Source organism: Prunus persica, chromosome G3, assembly GCF_000346465.2.
Source record: "Prunus persica cultivar Lovell chromosome G3, Prunus_persica_NCBIv2, whole genome shotgun sequence".
Lineage (NCBI taxonomy): Eukaryota > Viridiplantae > Streptophyta > Magnoliopsida > Rosales > Rosaceae > Prunus > Prunus persica.
In genome coordinates this window covers 14059909-14077920 of record NC_034011.1, presented here as the reverse complement: position 1 = coordinate 14077920, position 18012 = coordinate 14059909, and the positions used below count along the sequence as shown (strand labels likewise).

At 42.7% G+C, this 18012-nt stretch overlaps 3 protein-coding genes across 3 annotated transcripts; 2 read left to right on the top strand and 1 right to left on the bottom strand.

Moving 5' to 3' along the window:
• Positions 6069 to 7229, top strand: LOC109948062. The gene is made up of 2 exons (XM_020559967.1): positions 6069 to 6407; positions 6573 to 7229. The coding sequence occupies exons 1-2, from the start codon at positions 6069 to 6071 to the stop codon at positions 7227 to 7229; spliced, it is 996 nt and encodes a 331-aa protein (XP_020415556.1).
• LOC109948061 lies at positions 7911 to 8909 on the top strand. The gene has a single exon (XM_020559966.1). The coding sequence runs from the start codon at positions 7911 to 7913 to the stop codon at positions 8907 to 8909; it is 999 nt and encodes a 332-aa protein (XP_020415555.1).
• On the bottom strand, positions 15478 to 17644 carry LOC18766058 (DNA-directed RNA polymerases II, IV and V subunit 6A). Its single transcript, XM_007198876.2, has 6 exons — positions 17439 to 17644; positions 17325 to 17358; positions 17014 to 17189; positions 16831 to 16882; positions 15970 to 16037; positions 15478 to 15827 (listed from the first exon to the last, which is right to left on the bottom strand). Exons 1-6 carry the CDS (start codon positions 17471 to 17473, stop codon positions 15758 to 15760), a joined length of 435 nt encoding a protein of 144 aa, XP_007198938.1. The 5' UTR covers positions 17474 to 17644; the 3' UTR covers positions 15478 to 15757.

The following is an 18012-nucleotide window of genomic DNA, read 5'->3' as shown; positions in this document are numbered from 1 at the left end:
CTTTCCTACACCTATTTAGCTCGAATAACCATGACATGCTGCTAGGCATCACCCATGGTTTGTGGAGGTCCTGAAAAGTTCAATCATAATTGACTTTCACTAATAGGAAGAATTAAATAGTGAAATTTAATTAACAAATCAACTCAAAGAAGTTGAGTCTACCCACTACCTTGCTAAAAGGAACCTACAGATCACACATCGAGAAATATGATTAGAGGAACAAATGAAGAGAAAAGAAACTAGGAGTCAAAAGTAGGCCAAAAGTCAAAGGTCAAGGTTAACATGTTTGATCGGAGCTTTGATGTGCAGGAGAGACATCCTCCCTATCATCTTCCTTAGCCAAAAAATCAGTCCAACCTAGAGAAAGACTAGCACCTAAGTTCTCTAGGTTGATTTCTCTTCATCTCTAGTCCATTTTGGTGTGGTGAGGTAGAGGACTTCACTCTTGGAGTCTTGGGTTGAGGAGCTTGTAAGAAGAGGAAGAAAACAAAGCCTTTTCACAAAGGTGTTCATTCATGGCTTCTCCAAGAAATAGTCATCAAGGGTAAAAGCTTAGGTTAAAATGAAACTAGATCATAAGATACTTGGGTTAAAATGAAAAAGGCTTAGCTCAACTAGAATAAGCATAATCAATCAGCCATTATGAATGTTCATGTATTATATGTTGTGGCTAAATTCATTTCCAAGAAAAAGATACATGTTTCCTTCATTCATGTCCTACTGCATCACTAGCCTCAACTTCATGTCCAACTGCATCAACTAGTGCTTCAACTACAGAAGCAAATGTTGTAGATTGAAGCATAGGAGCATTAGGGTTTATGGTTGTTAGACTAGCATTTTGTGTTAGATGGTTTTTGTTGTTGGTCAATTGGTCCTAGGGTTTAGGCCTTTTTGTTTTTGGTAAATTAGTCATGTTTAACTTAATGACTGACCTTTTTTTATGGATATAATGGCATTCACATAAGCTTGAACAACTATGAATGCAAATACATCCACTTATTGTCATTTTGGAATGGATTTGAAACATCTTCAAATATGTAATTGTCAATGTTATTATATGGCTATTTTGAGCCCATTTTGAATGGGAAATTGTCTAAGTTATCCTCTGCATATTTTGACTTCATTTATCACATCTATTGTTTTGAGGATTCAAAGCTATTGTAATAGTCTTAAAATAGATATGTTGCCTTCACAATTCCATTTAGCACAAACACAAAGTTACCAAATACATTCATAACCAGTAACCCTTACAGCCATTAAACCCTTACAAAATGACACTAACAACCGAAACCTTACAAAATCACACAAAAACCCAACCCTTACAAAATCACACTAACAACCTAACCCAACAACCCACAATCGAAGCTCCTCTTTTTGTTCAATCCAGATCCACGCATCCATCCCAAAATGAAGCTTGCAAACCTAACCCACGAAGCCACCAACAACACCCAAATAACATTTTCTCTTTGTCTTGCCTTTGCCACTGATTTCTTGAGCTTATTCCATGATTTTAGAAGCCCAGGAATCACTACCTTTGATCGGTTACACATTTTCGAATCAAACCATACCCAGAACTAGCAACCCTTATTTGCCTCACGTACCTTTGTTGCACACATGAAAAATCGCCTCCTATGATTCTAATATGTTCAAGAGGTTCGAATTGTAGCAGCCTTCCCACACCAACACATAGGTGCCTCTTCATCCATTCTAGGCATCAAATTGCTTCTTAATCTTCTTCGTAACAAGAGTTACGGCACACTCTGTGAGCAGCTTCCTCGGGACTTGATTTCTTGAATTTTTTTTAAAAAATATATAAACTATCGCCTTGATGTTGGTTTAAAAGGGGCAACGAAGCCTTGGATTTAAAAATAGCTTCTTCTTTTTTTTCTTTTTCTTTTTTCGAAAAATGCCCTTTTATCTGGACTATTTGGATCGGGCTATCAGGATATATGGTGGGTTGGCTGCCACGTTATCATTTTTTTATGAACAAAAGTTTATGGGGAGATTGGCTACTCTCACCACCAGCGCCAAGGCAGACCCATAACCTCGAGCCAGAATGACTTACGTGTGGCACCAAACTGCCAACTGCCACCAGTATGGATTTATGTATGAAATTATAGATCGTGCACCAACGAGGACTGCTGGCTGTGAGACGACGTCATCATTTAACGTCTTATTTGATGGTCAATCTAACATGCGGTTATTTTGAAATTTTTGGTATGAAATTGCTGAAATTGTAACCTTGGGGGCCATTTCGATACGGACCCTCATATTTTCCAACACATGTTAGTATATTTCCAAAACCCAGAAAAATCGAGAAAGCATTTTTTCATAGACCCCTCCAATCCACCCAACCTCACCAACTCAACTTCACAGACCCCCACTTCCTCGACCCAACACCCAATCCCCCCTTCCCCAACCCGCATCCTCTCTCTCTCTCTCTCTCTGCAAATCCAAAAATCAAAAAAGAAAAAAAAAATCGAACATTTTGCATCTTCATGGTAGGTTGGGGGTGTGGGGTGGGAAGAGAGAGAGAGAGATTTATTTTTATTTAATTATATTTCTTTATTTAATAATATATGTGGACCATGTGGCATCATATGAGTGAGTCTACGTGGCATATTTGTTGCCACGTCAGTAGTTAACAAAAAGAGTGACGACATGTATGAAATTGGTAACAAAATCAATTTTGTCCATGCAATTGAGACGAAAAAAATTTAATGTATCGAACTCTAAAAGTCGATAAATTTTACCGTAGTAAAGTGAAAATGACCCATAATTTTTAAAAGAATAGTGTAGGGCTAAATTTTTTCCATCTCTAGCAATGCAATGCTATATTATAGGGCCCTTCATATTTTTTTTTTATTTAGAAAAACTATGGTTTATACATTCTACTACTATGCACTGTTTTATTTAATTAAACTACTATTTATAGACAATATTTCATATATGATACGTGTATGTTGATAAGGTAATGTTTCAAATGGTTTTCACCTCCAACGGTCTGAACCAATTATGTATATGTATATTTATGTTTTTAAACAAAATGAATTTAAATACATTTAAAAAGGTTAAAAGAAAAAAAAAACTTAGTATTAGCTAATGGATCTGCAGGTGCACGAGATATTTCGTGCTCTTACTCATGCGTGATACTTTCTCTTTTTAGAAAACATATGCGTTGGGCTCACAAAATTTTTTTGCCTGAGCTACGAGTGGCCTGGTTGGAGAGCTAAATGACTAAATATGGCCAATTTTTTTAAGCCCATAACTGGAGATTGGTTTTGCATTATTTTAGGGCTATATTTGGCCTATGGCTCATGGATGGAAATGGCTTTACTGCTTGGGCTACCAATAACCCTATGACGAAAACACTTCCACGTGGCATAATATTTTTAGCTGGAATAGCAAAATAGTGATATCCCGTTGCAACTAAATTTTTTTTCTTCACCAGACGAACATATGCAAATAGTGGTTTGCCTCCTTATTTATGAGTTCAACAGAGGTTTGCCTCTCTGCTAACATATGTAAACAAACAATGTCTCTGCTTTTATATATTATGTCATTCATATATTGGTTTATTACAGAAATTCTTTATTATTAAACGTACGTTGAAATCCTTTATTATTTTTATATTTATGAATGTCGCTAGATAGATGAGCCTCCTAATGTCATTTAGGACACCTTACGAGCAACTCCACCCATTTGCCCTTTGCCATGGTAAAGGAGGGGAGACTAGGGCAGCTACTATTCACATGAATAGTAGCTGCCCTTCCAAAAAGAAATGTGTTTCCACCCGTTGCCATGGCAAAGGGCAAATACTATTCATTTTTTTGTTTTTTTCACAAATTTGTTTACCTAAACAATTAATTTTGATAATATTTTCATATAAGATTTTTGAGTTCGTACGTGTCAATATTTATTATAAAATTTATATCTCAATCAGATAAATTTTTTGGATAAGATGATAAATAAAAATACAATTTAAAAGTGAATAAAATGTTGAGTAAAAAGTGAATAATAGTAGAAGTAGAGAAAATGTATGAGGATTTAGTGTTGAAAGTGAAGAGTATTGGCAGGCACTGGCAGATCCAGAAATTTTTTAGCGGAGGTGCAATATTGACTAAGTATGAAGAATGGTTTTTCGGAATAATCATTTTCTCAAGATAATTTTTGGCGGCTTTTATTCCTTACACATCAAATAAGAAAACTTGATTTTATGGGATTTTATTATAAAGTATATATTGACTTAATGAGCCATCATTTTTAGCATAAATCGTATTTTGCACTAAAACCGAATTTTCATATTTTGATTTGGTGGGAATTTAATTTTCTAATATTTTTATTTGAATCCAAATGGAGGGTACTTCCTTATTTACATTGTAAACTTAAGTAAATTGAGTAATATAAAAATAAATAATTTAAAACAAATTCAAATTTTTTTCATAATTTTATAACCAAAAAAAAGCCCAGCCATTGGATTGGAGGAGAGCATCCGATCGGAGCGCAGGTATTTATAGAAAACAAATTCCAGAATTTTTTGGTAATTTTTTTAAAAAAATTCAAATTTTTTTCATAATTTTATAACCAAAAAAAAAAGCCCAGCCATTGGATTGGAGGAGAGCAGCCGATCGGAGCGCCCAGACGACGACACCTGTCTTCTAGCTGTTGGTGGAGCACATGGCTGACGTCAGTGCAAGCTGACGTCATCTCCCCCCTAGGGCTCGAACTCGGGCGAGATCTGCTTTCAGGCCAACCCGTCTTAGTGGGTCCCACCTCCAACCCGGGCAAAAGTGGCCCGCTGGAACTGGCTTTTTGGCTTGGACTCCCCCCCAGCCTCGGACTTGGGCTCCTCGCTGGAGTTGCTCTAATGGATCATGATGAATGTCTCGCCAGCACCTCCACCGCTAACCCACTTGTCCAAGTGCCAAAAACACTTTGTGAATGAGGAAGGAATACAAATGGGATTCAAAGTTTAAATTGATGTTGGCATGCACCCAAATTACAATCATGAATTTTATTCAATTCGATAACTGCCATCACAAAAATTATATCCTTTTGTTACTTAATATTGAAGAACCACTTTCCCATCTTCCTACCAAGATAACGGTTGCGAAAGCTCCATGGTCATAGTTTTTCTCACAGGCATGTTTGCAATTGCTTCATCAAAAGAGCATCATGTTCCTCCGGAAACACTTCCAAGTGCTTTTCTAGTAAGCACTTGAATTTTGAAAACAAATTTCAACATGCCTATTGTGGGAGTATATATTTTCGTCTCCAATCAGGGCACGCCATGTGGAAAAGAAGATTATCTCTTTAATTAATTAATTAAACCAGTTTATCTGGCTAATTAATTAATTGGGATAAATATCTTAATTAATATGATATTATCTTTATTTAAAGAGATAATATCATTAATTAAGATATTATCCTAATAAAGAGAAGATAATATCATTTAAATCAGATATTATCTTTTTAAGAGATAATATCATTTAATTCAGATATTATCTTCTTAAGAGATAATATATATTTAATTCAGATATTATCAGGCCCAACTGGATTCCTACGAAACCCTAGCCCCGAGGCTCCTATAAATAGACAACCTCATTCATCATTCAAGGTACATCTAAACCTACTCCTGATACCCGAGAAAATACCCGAAGCTCTCTCTCTCCCTCTCCACTCTCCATATTTTCTCCCCACGGCTCCGGCCACCCGGTTTACACCCTACATAAAACTCCGTACCCTTTGCTTAGCTATTGTTTTCCTACAAACACTCGAACTAACTTAGGCATCGGAGGGCCTTTGGCCAACACCCCCGGGTGTGGTTTATTTACTCCAGTCTTTTTTACAGGAATCGAGGAAGAGAGAGAAGGAAGATCGAAGGTTGAAGGATCTAGAAGCGAATATTCTCCCGTGAAATATTTGCACAAACATTTGGTGCTTTCATTGAGAGCACGAGTTATACTCAACGCGTGCTCAAGGAATCCGTTCCTCCTATTTTCCAATCCACCGAAGCCTTCCAAATAACCATGGTTGGAAGCAAGCGTACGAGGAGCAAAACCGCCGCTATGGCTCAATCCGTGACGGCCCAAAGCTACTCCTCCCACGATCCCACGATCGACATGGCAGCTCCACCACCTCTCGCCGCCATGAACCCTCAGCAGCCACCCCGTGTGACTGGAACCACTGCACCAGCCTCCGCCGCCGTCGTACCATCTCAAGGCCCCATGGCCGGACTTAGCCACCTTCATAGCACTACCGTTGAGCATGGTGGAACCTCACATCCAGTTGGGCTCACTACCACTGCCGACTTTGGCCCAATCTTGGAGCAACTTCAACCATTCCCTCCATTGCCTCCACGCTCGACGCATGCTCCCACGCACACATCCAACGAAACCCTAGCCCGTGTGCAATTGGGCTCTACACATTTCTCTCCTCCCGATCCACGAAGTCAAGTAGACCTTAATCTGAGAGTTGACCAGCTAACTCAGAGAATGAACGACCAAAACAATTTGATGAGGCAGCTCCTCAACCAAATAAACTTGGCTCAAAACCTTGGCCTTGGACAACAGGGTGAAGAGAGAAGGATAAACGAACGCGCTGATAGGCAGTTCGGCGGGAACCAAGCAGGTCAAGCAGGAGTAAGCAGACAAGGAAATGCGCAACAACGAGATCAGCTCTCGGACATGTCGCAAGCATCCGCAAGCCACACTCAGAGCAGACGAAGTTTCCCATCCAGATTGAATTTAAGGACCAACGTGGGCGATAGGCTGGGCCCAAGACCTGACATCCACGCTCGCCTGGGCCAGCATGAAGACGTTCATGAAAGGCTAGGCTCCCAGGGAGGTCAACTTGACGGCCATCGAGACGAGGATCGAGAAGAAAGGCGCTCCGCTGCTCGCTCACAGAGAAATATTCACGAAAGGATAGGCCCCCAAGGAGGTCAACTCGACAATCATCACAATGAGGACCGTGAAGAAAGGCGCTCCGGTACTCGCTCTCGAAGAACCAATTCTCGTCGGCAAACTACTGGAAATCCCTTGCAAGCGCAGTCCACCAACACGCCTCCTAGACAGCGCAACCGAGAAGGTCGACCCACGCAAGCCAATGAGGAACTCAATCAACATCATCTAACCATGCGTGCAGAAGACGTTGAAAAGCTTGTGAATAACCGACTTCGAGACTTAAAGATTGGCGGAAATTTCGAAGATACACTACGCTTGAGGTAGACCAAGCAAACTCCTCACCTTTCACCGCCAAAATCGAGCAGGCTGCTCCCCCGAAAAGATTCTCAACGCCCTCTTTCACATGCTTCAAAGGCGATTCCGACCCTGAAAGTCATCTGAAGCATTTCAAGAGCCTTATGATCCTCTACAAAGCCGAAGACGCGCTAATGTGCAAGTTGTTTGCAATGACTTTGCGAGGAGCAGCTCAGGATTGGTTCCATACCCTGCCATCCGGGTCGATCAACAGCTTCAAGGAGCTTACTTATGTCTTCACTAAAGAATACACTTCTTATCGGACGATCAAGAAGAACCCTGACCATCTGTTCAACCTGCGCAAGAAGCCCGAGGAATCCCTTCGAGATTACATCAAGAGGTTCAAAGCAGAAAAGGCCAACATCGTAGGGTGCGATGACCAAATCACATCCTCTGCATTCAAGAAAGGTCTTCCAACAGAACATGACTTATACCGCGAGCTGACTATCACTCCCAGCCAGACTCTGGCAGAGGTCTTCGCGATCGCAGAACGCTACGCACTCTGGGATGACGATCGAATCGCCGCGAAGAAGTCCACTGAGCAAACTGGCAGAACAAAGAGGTGACAGGCTTGGCAGCAAGGACAAAGACAAAGGCAGGTCACACCCACGAAGAGAGGCCACGACGAAAGAGAACTACATCAAGTTCTCTATGCTCATACATCAAATTTTGGCCCCAGTGAAGAACAAACCTTGGATAAAAAGACCGCCACCCTTGAAAGGAGATCCAGACAAGAGGGATACCAGAAAATATTGTGCCTTCCATGCGACACATGGGCACAATACGAATAATTGCTTTGCTTGGAAAGCGCATCTCGAAGAACTCGTGAGAGAAGGTCATTGCACGGAGTTCATCGCGAAGCAGGCCATCCAGCATATAGAAGACCGCGATACCGCCAAGGAGCCACCCCAGAAGGTCATAAGGATTAACACAATCCTAGCCGACTCCGAGGAGTCCGAACTGATCAACAAAGAGAAGAAGAAGAAGATCAAACAGGCTACTATGATCTCCCAAGTCTCAACTAACCTCTCACTAGCAGAAGACGATCTCGTGATCGGCTTTCAAAAGAAAGACTTAATCGGCCTTGATCTACCGCACAACGACGCCCTTGTCATCAGCATTCAAATCGCTCAGGCCATGGTCGACCGAGTCCATGCAGATGAGGGCAGTGCAGCCAACATCCTACAATTGGCAGTCGTCCAACAGATGGGCTTAGAGGCAAAGATCAATAAATCAGCCAAGTCGTTGACTGGTTTCAATGGCGCAACTACGGTTACCGTGGGCACGATAGATCTCGATGTCTACTCTCCACCTGTAATCAGCTCGCAAACGTTCATGGTCATTGATGAAATCTCACCCTACAATGGCATTCTAGGCAGACCATGGATCGGCCAGATCAACGCTATCACCTCTGCCACACATCAGAAGATTCGCTACCCAATCCCTAGGGGCGGTATCAGCCAGATCAACAGCGATCAGGCAATGGCAAGAAAATGCTCAGCTCAAGGGCTGAAGAAAGGCAAGCAAACACAGTTCCTCCCTGTGAATCAGGCAGATCTAAAAGGAGTAGAACAAGCAGAGAAGAAAGCAAATCTCATTCCTAACGGCCGAGCAGACCAGCAAGGAAAGGGAATAGCTACTCCCCAATAGCAATCAAAGAACCAGGACCAAGTCGAGGGAATCCGTTCGGAGGTCTCTCCTAAAGAAGGATGGAAGCCCGAAGAGGACGTTGAGCTAGTACCCCTTGATCCTGACAAGCCAGAGAGAAAAGCGCGGATCGGCTCGCGCCTAAGCCATGAGGAAAAAATAGAGCTTGCAGCCTTCCTCCGGAACAACAAAGACGTATTTGCATGGTAGCCATCTGACATGCCTGGCATCGATCCCCAGATCATCTGTCATCACCTACACGTCAACCCAGCCATCAAACCTGTAGCGCAGAAGAAACGCAACTTCGGCCCCGAGTGGGTTGCCATCATCGAAGCCGAGATCGATAAGCTTCTAGCTACTGGTTTCATCGAAGAAGTCTCCTACGCAGAATGGCTGGCGAACGTTGTTCTAGTGGCAAAGAAAGATAAAGGTTTATGGAGAGTGTGCGTCGATTACACCGACCTCAACAAGGCATGCCCTAAAGACAACTTTCCACTGCCTAGAATTGATCAGCTCGTCGATTCAACTTCCGGCAACCAACTGCTAAGCTTCATGGACGCCTACTCCGGCTACAACCAAATCATGATGCATGAAGATGACAAGGCTAAAACCTCTTTCATCATCGAAAGAGGTACATACTGCTACAAAGTCATGCCCTTTGCGCTGAAGAACGCCGGAGCAACCTACCAAAGGCTGGTGAACAAAATTTTCAAGGAGCAAATCAGCAAGACTATGGAGGTCTACGTAGACGACATGCTAGTCAAAGCTCCCGAGCGAGCAGACCACATCAAGAACCTTGCCGAGGCATTCAGCCTACTCCGAAAATACAACATGAAGTTGAACCCGAGAATATGCACGTTTGGAGTCTCGTCTGGCCGATTCCTAGGATACTTAGTCACCCAAAGAGGAATCGAGGCACATCCAAATCAAATCAAGGCTATACTCAACATGAAGTCACCTGCCACAACAAAGGAGATACAAAGTCTAACGGGTAGGGCGGTAGCTCTCAACCGATTCCTCTCAAGATCTACCGACAAGTGCAGGCCATTTTTTAAAGCCTTGAAGAAAGGACACAGGGACAAGTGGGATGACGAGTGCGAAGTAGCTTTTCAAAACTTGAAAACCTACCTCACTTCACCTCCCTTACTCTCAAAACCGATACCAGGCGAAGACTTGTACATCTACCCGGCGGTGTCCGACTCAGCTTTCAGCTCAGCTCTCATCCGAGAAGAGCTGGGGGCACAACATTCGGTATTCTACACTTCAAAAGCTCTCCTCGATGCAGAGACTCGCTATCCGAAAATGGAGAAGCTCATTTTTTCGCTTGTAGTTTCCGCGAGAAAACTAAGGCCCTACTACCAAGCATACTGGATAATTGTCATGACAGAATGTCCTTTGAGATCGATCCTCCACAGCCCCGACGCTTCTCAGCGACTCATGAAATGGGCTATCGAACTCAGTCAATACGACCTCCTCTACCGGTCGAAGACTGCTATAAAAGCCCAAGCTTTAGCAGATTTTGTTGTAGAGTTTACTCCGACAGCCGAAGAAGAGAAGATGGTCATGAAAAGCAAGGAAAAAGCAGACAACACCTCCCCTGCCGATTCAAACCCACCTAACGACATGTGGCAATTGCATGTAGACGGAGCATCAAACCACAAAGGAGCAGGGGCAGGCGTCGTCATAATCACCCCAGACGGAACCTTGTTGGAACAAGCCATCACACTAGGCTTTTCTGCTTCAAACAACGAGGCAGAATATGTGGCATTGCTCGCAGGACTGCGCCTAGCAAAAGAACTGACGATCAAGAGATTAGCCATCTACTCAGACTCCCAGCTGATCACGAATCAAGCCTCAGGCGAGTACATGGCAAAGCATCCAAGAATGATCCAGTACCTCGACAAAGTCCAAGGACTGTTGAAAGAATTTCCTACTTTCACCATCCAACAAGTTCCACAGGCAGATAACACTCATGCAGATGCGTTGGTAAGCCTAGGATCAGCGCTGGACAGCCAGTTCAGACGCTCCATCCCAGTCGAACGCCTTGACCGACCAAGCATCGAAGAAATAGAGCCAATCGACTCAATGCAGATCGATGAAGACCCCAGCTGGCAAGACCCCATCATCTACTACTTGGTGAATGGAAATCTGCCAACGGATAAGTCCGAAGCTAGGAAGGTCCAACAGAAAGCCGCGAGATATTACATGCAAGGCGACAAGCTCATTCGCAGATCATACTCCGGCCCTCATCTCACTTGCATAAAGTACCCTCAACACTTGAGGTCCTCTGTAAAATTCATGACGGCGAGTGTGGCAACCACTCTGGGGGCAGGTCACTAGCCCAGAAGGGTCTAAACGTAGGCTATTTCTGGCCTACTATGCGCCATGACTCCACTGAATATGTCAAGAGACGTGATCGCTGCCAACGGTACAAACCAGTTCCTAATCTGCCTGCCGAAATCTACCATCTGCAAAACAGTCCGTGGCCTTTCATGCAATGGGCCATCGATTTAGTAGGCCTTATGCCAACGGCACCAGCCAAGAAAGAAATGATGATCGTCGCCACTAATTACTTTACTAAATGGATCGAGGCCGAAGCTCTATCCTCTACTAAAGAAGATGATGTGGAACGATTTATCTGGAGAAATATTATCTGCCGATTTGGCTGCCCACAATCACTAGTTACCGACAATGGCTCGCAATTCATCGGCAAGCAGATCACTGCCTTCTTCAAAAAGTACGGCATCAAGCAGCATCTATCTACCCCAAGATATCCTCAAGGCAACGGCCAGGCCGAGGCATCCAATAAAATAATATTGGACTGTCTAAAGAAGAGATTAGAAGGCGCTGAAGGAAAATAGGTAGATGAGCTCCCTGGCGTACTATGGGCTTATCGCACCACCAAGCGAAGATCAACTGGCGAAACCCCGTTTTCCCTCGCCTATGGAACTGAAGCGATCATTCCTCCCCACATCACTATCCCCTCTATAGGCATCGAAGTGGGCAATATTGAGCAGAACTCTTAGCAGATGAGACTCAACCTTGACTTACTTGAAGGCGAGCGCGAGAAGGCCATTGTCCGAGTCGCCTCCTATCAACAACGGTTGAAGTCTTACTATGACAAAAGAGCCAAGATCAAACAGTTTCAACCAGGCGACCTTGTGCTAAGAAAGGCCTTCATCACTGCACAAAGACAAGGGTCTAAAAAGATGAAACCCAATTGGGAAGGCCCTTACATAATCAGTCGGTCCGGGGGCAGAGGAAGCTATATGCTTGACACCATGGAAGGGAAGGAGATTCCTCAACAATGGAACGCCTACCATCTCCAAAGATACTATCCATGACGCTTCCTCCTACCTGCTCAGTCCCCAGTAGACGACTGAGTACTGCACATTTCTGAAAAAGAGAAGCAAACTACTGCAAATTCCAGAATGTGCCACAACAAAAGACAGTTGCCTATAAGTAGCGTCCTTCGGGAGACGCATGGCGACAACTAGAAGCATCCTTTAGGAGACGCAGCCCGCAAAGAAGCGTCCTAAGGGAGACGCAGGGTGCGCCAGGAATTTCCTAAGGGAGGTATCCAGGTCCCTATCCGTTTCCTAAGGGAGGCAGGATAGCCAAACAGTTGCCCATAAAAAGCGTCATAAGGGAGACGCAGGACGACGACCAAAAGCGTCCTTTGGGAGACGCAGCCTGCAAAACAGCGTCCTAAGGGAGACGCATGGTGCGCCAGGAGTTTCTTAAAAGGGGGTCAACATGCTCTCTGCGGGAAATATCCAGGTTCCTATCCGTTTCCTAAGGGAGGCAGGATAGTCAAAAAAGTTGTCCATAAAAAGCGTCCTAAGGGAGACACAGGGCGACGACCAAAAGCGTCCTTCGGGAGACGCAGCCCACAAAGCAGCATCCTAAGGGGGTTGCAGGGTGCGCCAGGAATTTCCTAAGGGAGGTATTCAGGTTCCTATCCGTTTCCTAAGGGGGGGCAGGATAGTCAGACAGTTGTCCATAAGCAGCGTCCTAAGGGAGACGCAGGGCAACGACCAGAAGCGTCTTAAAGCGTTTTCTGGAAAAATGCAGAATACGCCCGGAGTCCCTCAAGGGGGACCCTGGCCTTTGCCGAAATCCCAAGGGAAATATACAGCAGGACACTAACCGGTTACTCAAGCAGTTCACAAGAAAATGTGCAAATTGAAGTTGAAAAAATAAAGACTGAAATTTCCATAGCAAAGCAACCAACCGGCCAAGTTCAAACAAAAAGAAGATGGTCAAAACAAGACCAATTATCCTAAACAAAAAGCAGACTACAAGCTGAAAAGAAATAAAGGAGTCTTCATCTACTTCGAGACGTCAGCAGGAGATCCCTGATCCGCAGACTCTTCAGCATTGGCCTGATCAGCCACACTATCAGCAGCTCCACCTGCCTGATTCGCCACGTATGCCGCCACCTCCTTTTTGAAGGAGATGAAATGTTTCTTCCCTTTGTTTTTCCAAGGAAAGACTTGAGAAAGTACCAAGATCACCAGCCTGACGGATTTGATCAACAGCTTAGCACAAGTGGATGGACTTGACAGGAAGTTCGTCTTCAGCATATTAGACACACTTGCATCCCCTGCAGGGCTGGACTTGTCCACCTTAGAATCAGCAGCTAATGTTGCAGAAGAACCTTTCGCCCGGGCAGATGACTCTCTCGCCTTCTTGGCCGCCGCCATCCTCACCTCCAAAGGAGTCAATGACGACGAATCCACTCCACGCTTGACTGCTCGTGACTCAACAACTGAAACATGATGGTTGGATGGATGAACAGACCTCGCACATCGACCTCCACTCTTCGACTGGTGCAAACGACCCGAACTTCGGAGAGGAAAATCAGCATCTCTTGGCTTCTCAACAGGTGAGCTGGACCGTGCACGAACTACGTCGCAGAGCAGATCACGATCTCCAAACTCATCAGCAAGAGGCTTAAGGGGAACATCCCTAATGTTGCGCATACCACCAATCTTCTTGCTATCTGCACCAACAAGATGTTTGACTCTGGCAGATGACGCGGGAATAGCTCCTACTTGGGTTTTCTCAGCAGAAGGGAGCCTTGGCTTCTTCCTCAATAGAGACACATTCCTCGCCCGTAAAGAAGTAGCTTGAGTTCTCAAAGACTTGACATCGGCCTTCCTTTTTGGTGGGAGTTCAGCAGAGCACTCCTCCTGTTCAGCAGAGCACTCATTTTGTGCAGCAGGCAAATCATCAGGGTTCGGACCATCCTGCTTCCATCTCTCGACATTCTCAGCAGGGGGCAGTCCACTAACTTCTTCCTGATTGTCGCTCGGCAGCCACCAGCGGCCACCGCTGCTCCAATCGTCTTTGGCCGCCAGTCACGACGACAACCAGCCTAGTCCCACCCAGTTGGTCCTCGCCGCGAAAAAGGGAAGATGAAGAAAAAAAATTTACATGCTCGACTTACTTTGGAATGCACGGCAACTCCTCTCTTCGACAAGCAGTACAAAATTCTCCAAGATCTTTCTCAAGCTAGAAAGTAGAGAAGTTAAGTTTGCGATGTGAGAAAGAGTGAAGAGAAGCCCTGTATTTATATAAGTTGGACAACCCGGGTCAAGAAGGAATCACAAACTCATTCCTACTGGGAATCCAACTCCAACAACAGTCAGAAGCCTACACCAATTGGGAATCCAATCTGCGAAGGAGTCCAACTCACATAATAAAGCCCAGACACAGTTGGAGAGCCCGAAAAAAATAATTTCATCTCCTACATGCCACACAAGCGTCATGCAGAAGCTGGGGGCATTTGTGGGAGCATATATTTTCGTCTCCAATCAGGGCACGCCACGTGGAAAAGAAGATTATCTCTTTAATTAATTAATTAAACCAGTTTATCTAGCTAATTAATTAATTGGGATAAATATCTTAATTAATATGATATTATCTTTATTTAAAGAGATAATATCATTAATTAAGATATTATCCTAATAAAGAGAAGATAATATCATTTAAATCAGATATTATCTTTTTAAGAGATAATATCATTTAATTCAGATATTATTTTCTTAAGAGATAATATATATTTAATTCAGATATTATCAGGCCCAACTGGATTCCTACGAAACCCTAGCCCCGAGGCTCCTATAAATAGACAACCTCATTCATCATTCAAGGTACATCTAAACCTACTCCTGATACCCGAGAAAATACCCGAAGCTCTCTCTCTCCCTCTCCACTCTCCATATTTTCTCCCCACGGCTCCGGCCACCCGGTTTACACTCTACATAAAACTCCGTACTCTTTGCTTAGCTATTGTTTTCCTACAAACACTCAAACTAACTTAGGCATCGGAGGGCCTTTGGCCAGCACCCCCCGGGTGTGATTTATTTACTCCAGTCTTTTTTGCAGGAATCGAGGAAGAGAGAGAAGGAATATCGAAGGTTGAAGGATCTAGAAGCGAATATTCTCCCGTGAGATTATTTGCACAAACACCTATAGAATATCAGTCATGAATAAAAGCGCTTATTGCAAACAGGGTTCAAATTTGTAAGAAGATTTTCTCCATCGGAGATTTTACAGTTACTGGGATTGAAGAAGCAATGGGTTTTGTTTGGCTCACAAAACAATAAAGTGAGCATTGTCAATATACATACAAACAGATTGCAAAAAGCCATTAATCAACTAAATTTCAGATGCCTGCAACAGTGTTTCAACACATTTACAAAAACAAAAAAAAGATACAAATAGTGTTTTAACATATAAGTTTGTAGGATCAGTGCCGAAATGTTACAAGTCCACAAAAGCACATCTGGACATTTATAGAGAAAACAATCTGACATCGGAAACCATTCTTCATGCATAAATGATCAATTGCCTCCCACCTGCCTTTTCCACGAGTCTTCCACAATCAACTCATCTACTCCCCAATCTTCATAACTGAAAATTTACACACCCAATTAAAATGTTTCAAAAATACATACATGACACTACAAGTTACAAAGAGTTTTGTCCGTGGGCACTTGTGCGAAAGCACAAAAACAATGTTTTCACTGAAGTAAAACCAAAGTCAGAACCGCACCTTCCATCAGGGAGGTACCGGCGTATGGTGAAGGGTACCTTCCGCTCACGAAGCTCCTTCATAGCAATCTAAGAAATTCAAAATGAAAGAGATCATACTAGTGTAGACATAAGGGAACAATATTTTATTTTATCAAGTTGTGTACTAACAATTGGAGCTCTCACAAGTCAGATTCAATACCATAATTTCCTTTCAACTTAAAGAAACTACCAATATGTTTTCTTTTATCCGAAGAAAAATCATCCTCAGCGGACGATGGAACCCTATTTTTATACAGAAAGGAGGTCGATGAGCTTCACCCAGTAAGCCAAAAGAAAGCCAAAAGCAGAAAAATGCGGAGCATACTCATGTACTTTCTTTCGATTTTAAAAGCACATTTGAAAGAGATATATAAATATTACTTCATTAAACAAGGATTTAAAATTTCTCTATAACTACTATTTGTATGCATTGCATTAGTTGTGCTATCATTTGGATGATACACACATACTCACAAGTTACAACACAAAATTTATGGTCTTCATTTTGCCAGTGACACCATTTCTGGTCTTAATCGCATTATCCACCACACTAGCTATTCTGATACAATTGCACTATAAGTTTCTGCTCTTGTTCACTTTTACCTCCTATTCAAATTATATAAAGGAGTGCTTACAAAGAAGTACGGAAGAAGACAATAACTAAAACAAAATCCTATATGCAAGCACTTGTTTTGTGCATGTCATAATAAAAGCAGCAGCACAATAACATAGTCAAAATAATTGGTAGCTGGAAGCTTAATGGGTAGACCCAAAAGAAAACAATTCAACTACCAATATACGCAAGCAAAGCAATAGCAGTAAAATGTACTTGGCTTCTTACCTCAAGTGGATCAGTCTCACCCTGCAACTCAACCATCACAGGCGCATTCATGCTGCTCATTCCAAACATTAAATTTGTAATGGGCTAGAGCCAAAATTAATTTATCAACAAAATTTTAGACTGAAAAGTTGAATTTGACACCAAAAAGAAATTTCAATTTAATTGAATTCAAAGTTCAAATACCTGATCTGCACAGCACGGGTACCCAAGATTCTGGCCCGTTCGTATTTGGTCATAAATTTGGATGTTCTCCGAGGCCGTTCCACGGGTGCTTGTTCTTCTTTGTCATCAGCTTCAACGGCTTCTCCTGGAAGATCATCATTATTTGCGTTCTCTACATCTTCCTCCTCTGCACCTTCCTGTCCATTATTCAATTATTATTCAGCAAATTTATTTATCTCATAAAAATACAAACAACCATTCTATTCCATTCTTATCAGAGATTTAGACAACCATATTAAACCCAAAAGAAAAAGAAGTAACAAAATCCTTACTTCAATCTCTGGCTCCACTGGCTCATCCTCATACCTGCATCAGCAAGATCTCAGTAAGTTACTTGTTGAGTTATGAGTATCAAATCCATATTAGGCACGAGGGAGAGAGAGAACCCCATATCCATTTCGTTGTAATCGTCGTCCGCCATTGTTGATTGGTGAAGAAGCTTTTCCTATGTGCCGCTGAAGAAGAAGAAGAAGGAGCAGCAGCTGTAGATGTGAGTCGAGCAGGCGTCTCTGGAAATTGGAAGCGGGTTCGACCTCGTTACCTGATTATACCAAGACTTTTTAGGGTTAACTGTTGATTTGCCCTTTCGATTTACCTCTATCTTTTATTTTTAGAAATTTAAGGATATGTATTTTAATTTTTCACCAGTTTTTCCATGCCGTCTAAATTGTAAACATTTTATTCAATTTTTATCCAATTTGTCTTTTAATATAAGGGTAAATTAGTCAATTTGTACATTAAAAATAGGAAAATACTGAAAAATAAAATAACATTAAACATAAAATACAAAAAATAAAAGAATTTTAATAAAAATCAACCCACCACTCCCACAACCTTTTCTCTCTCTCTCTTCCTTTCCTCCTCCACCAAATTCCCTCCAATTCCACTAGCCACAACCCTAATTCCAACTCACGAAGCCATCAACACCCACTTTTAATTTCAAAAACTCAACATGATTGT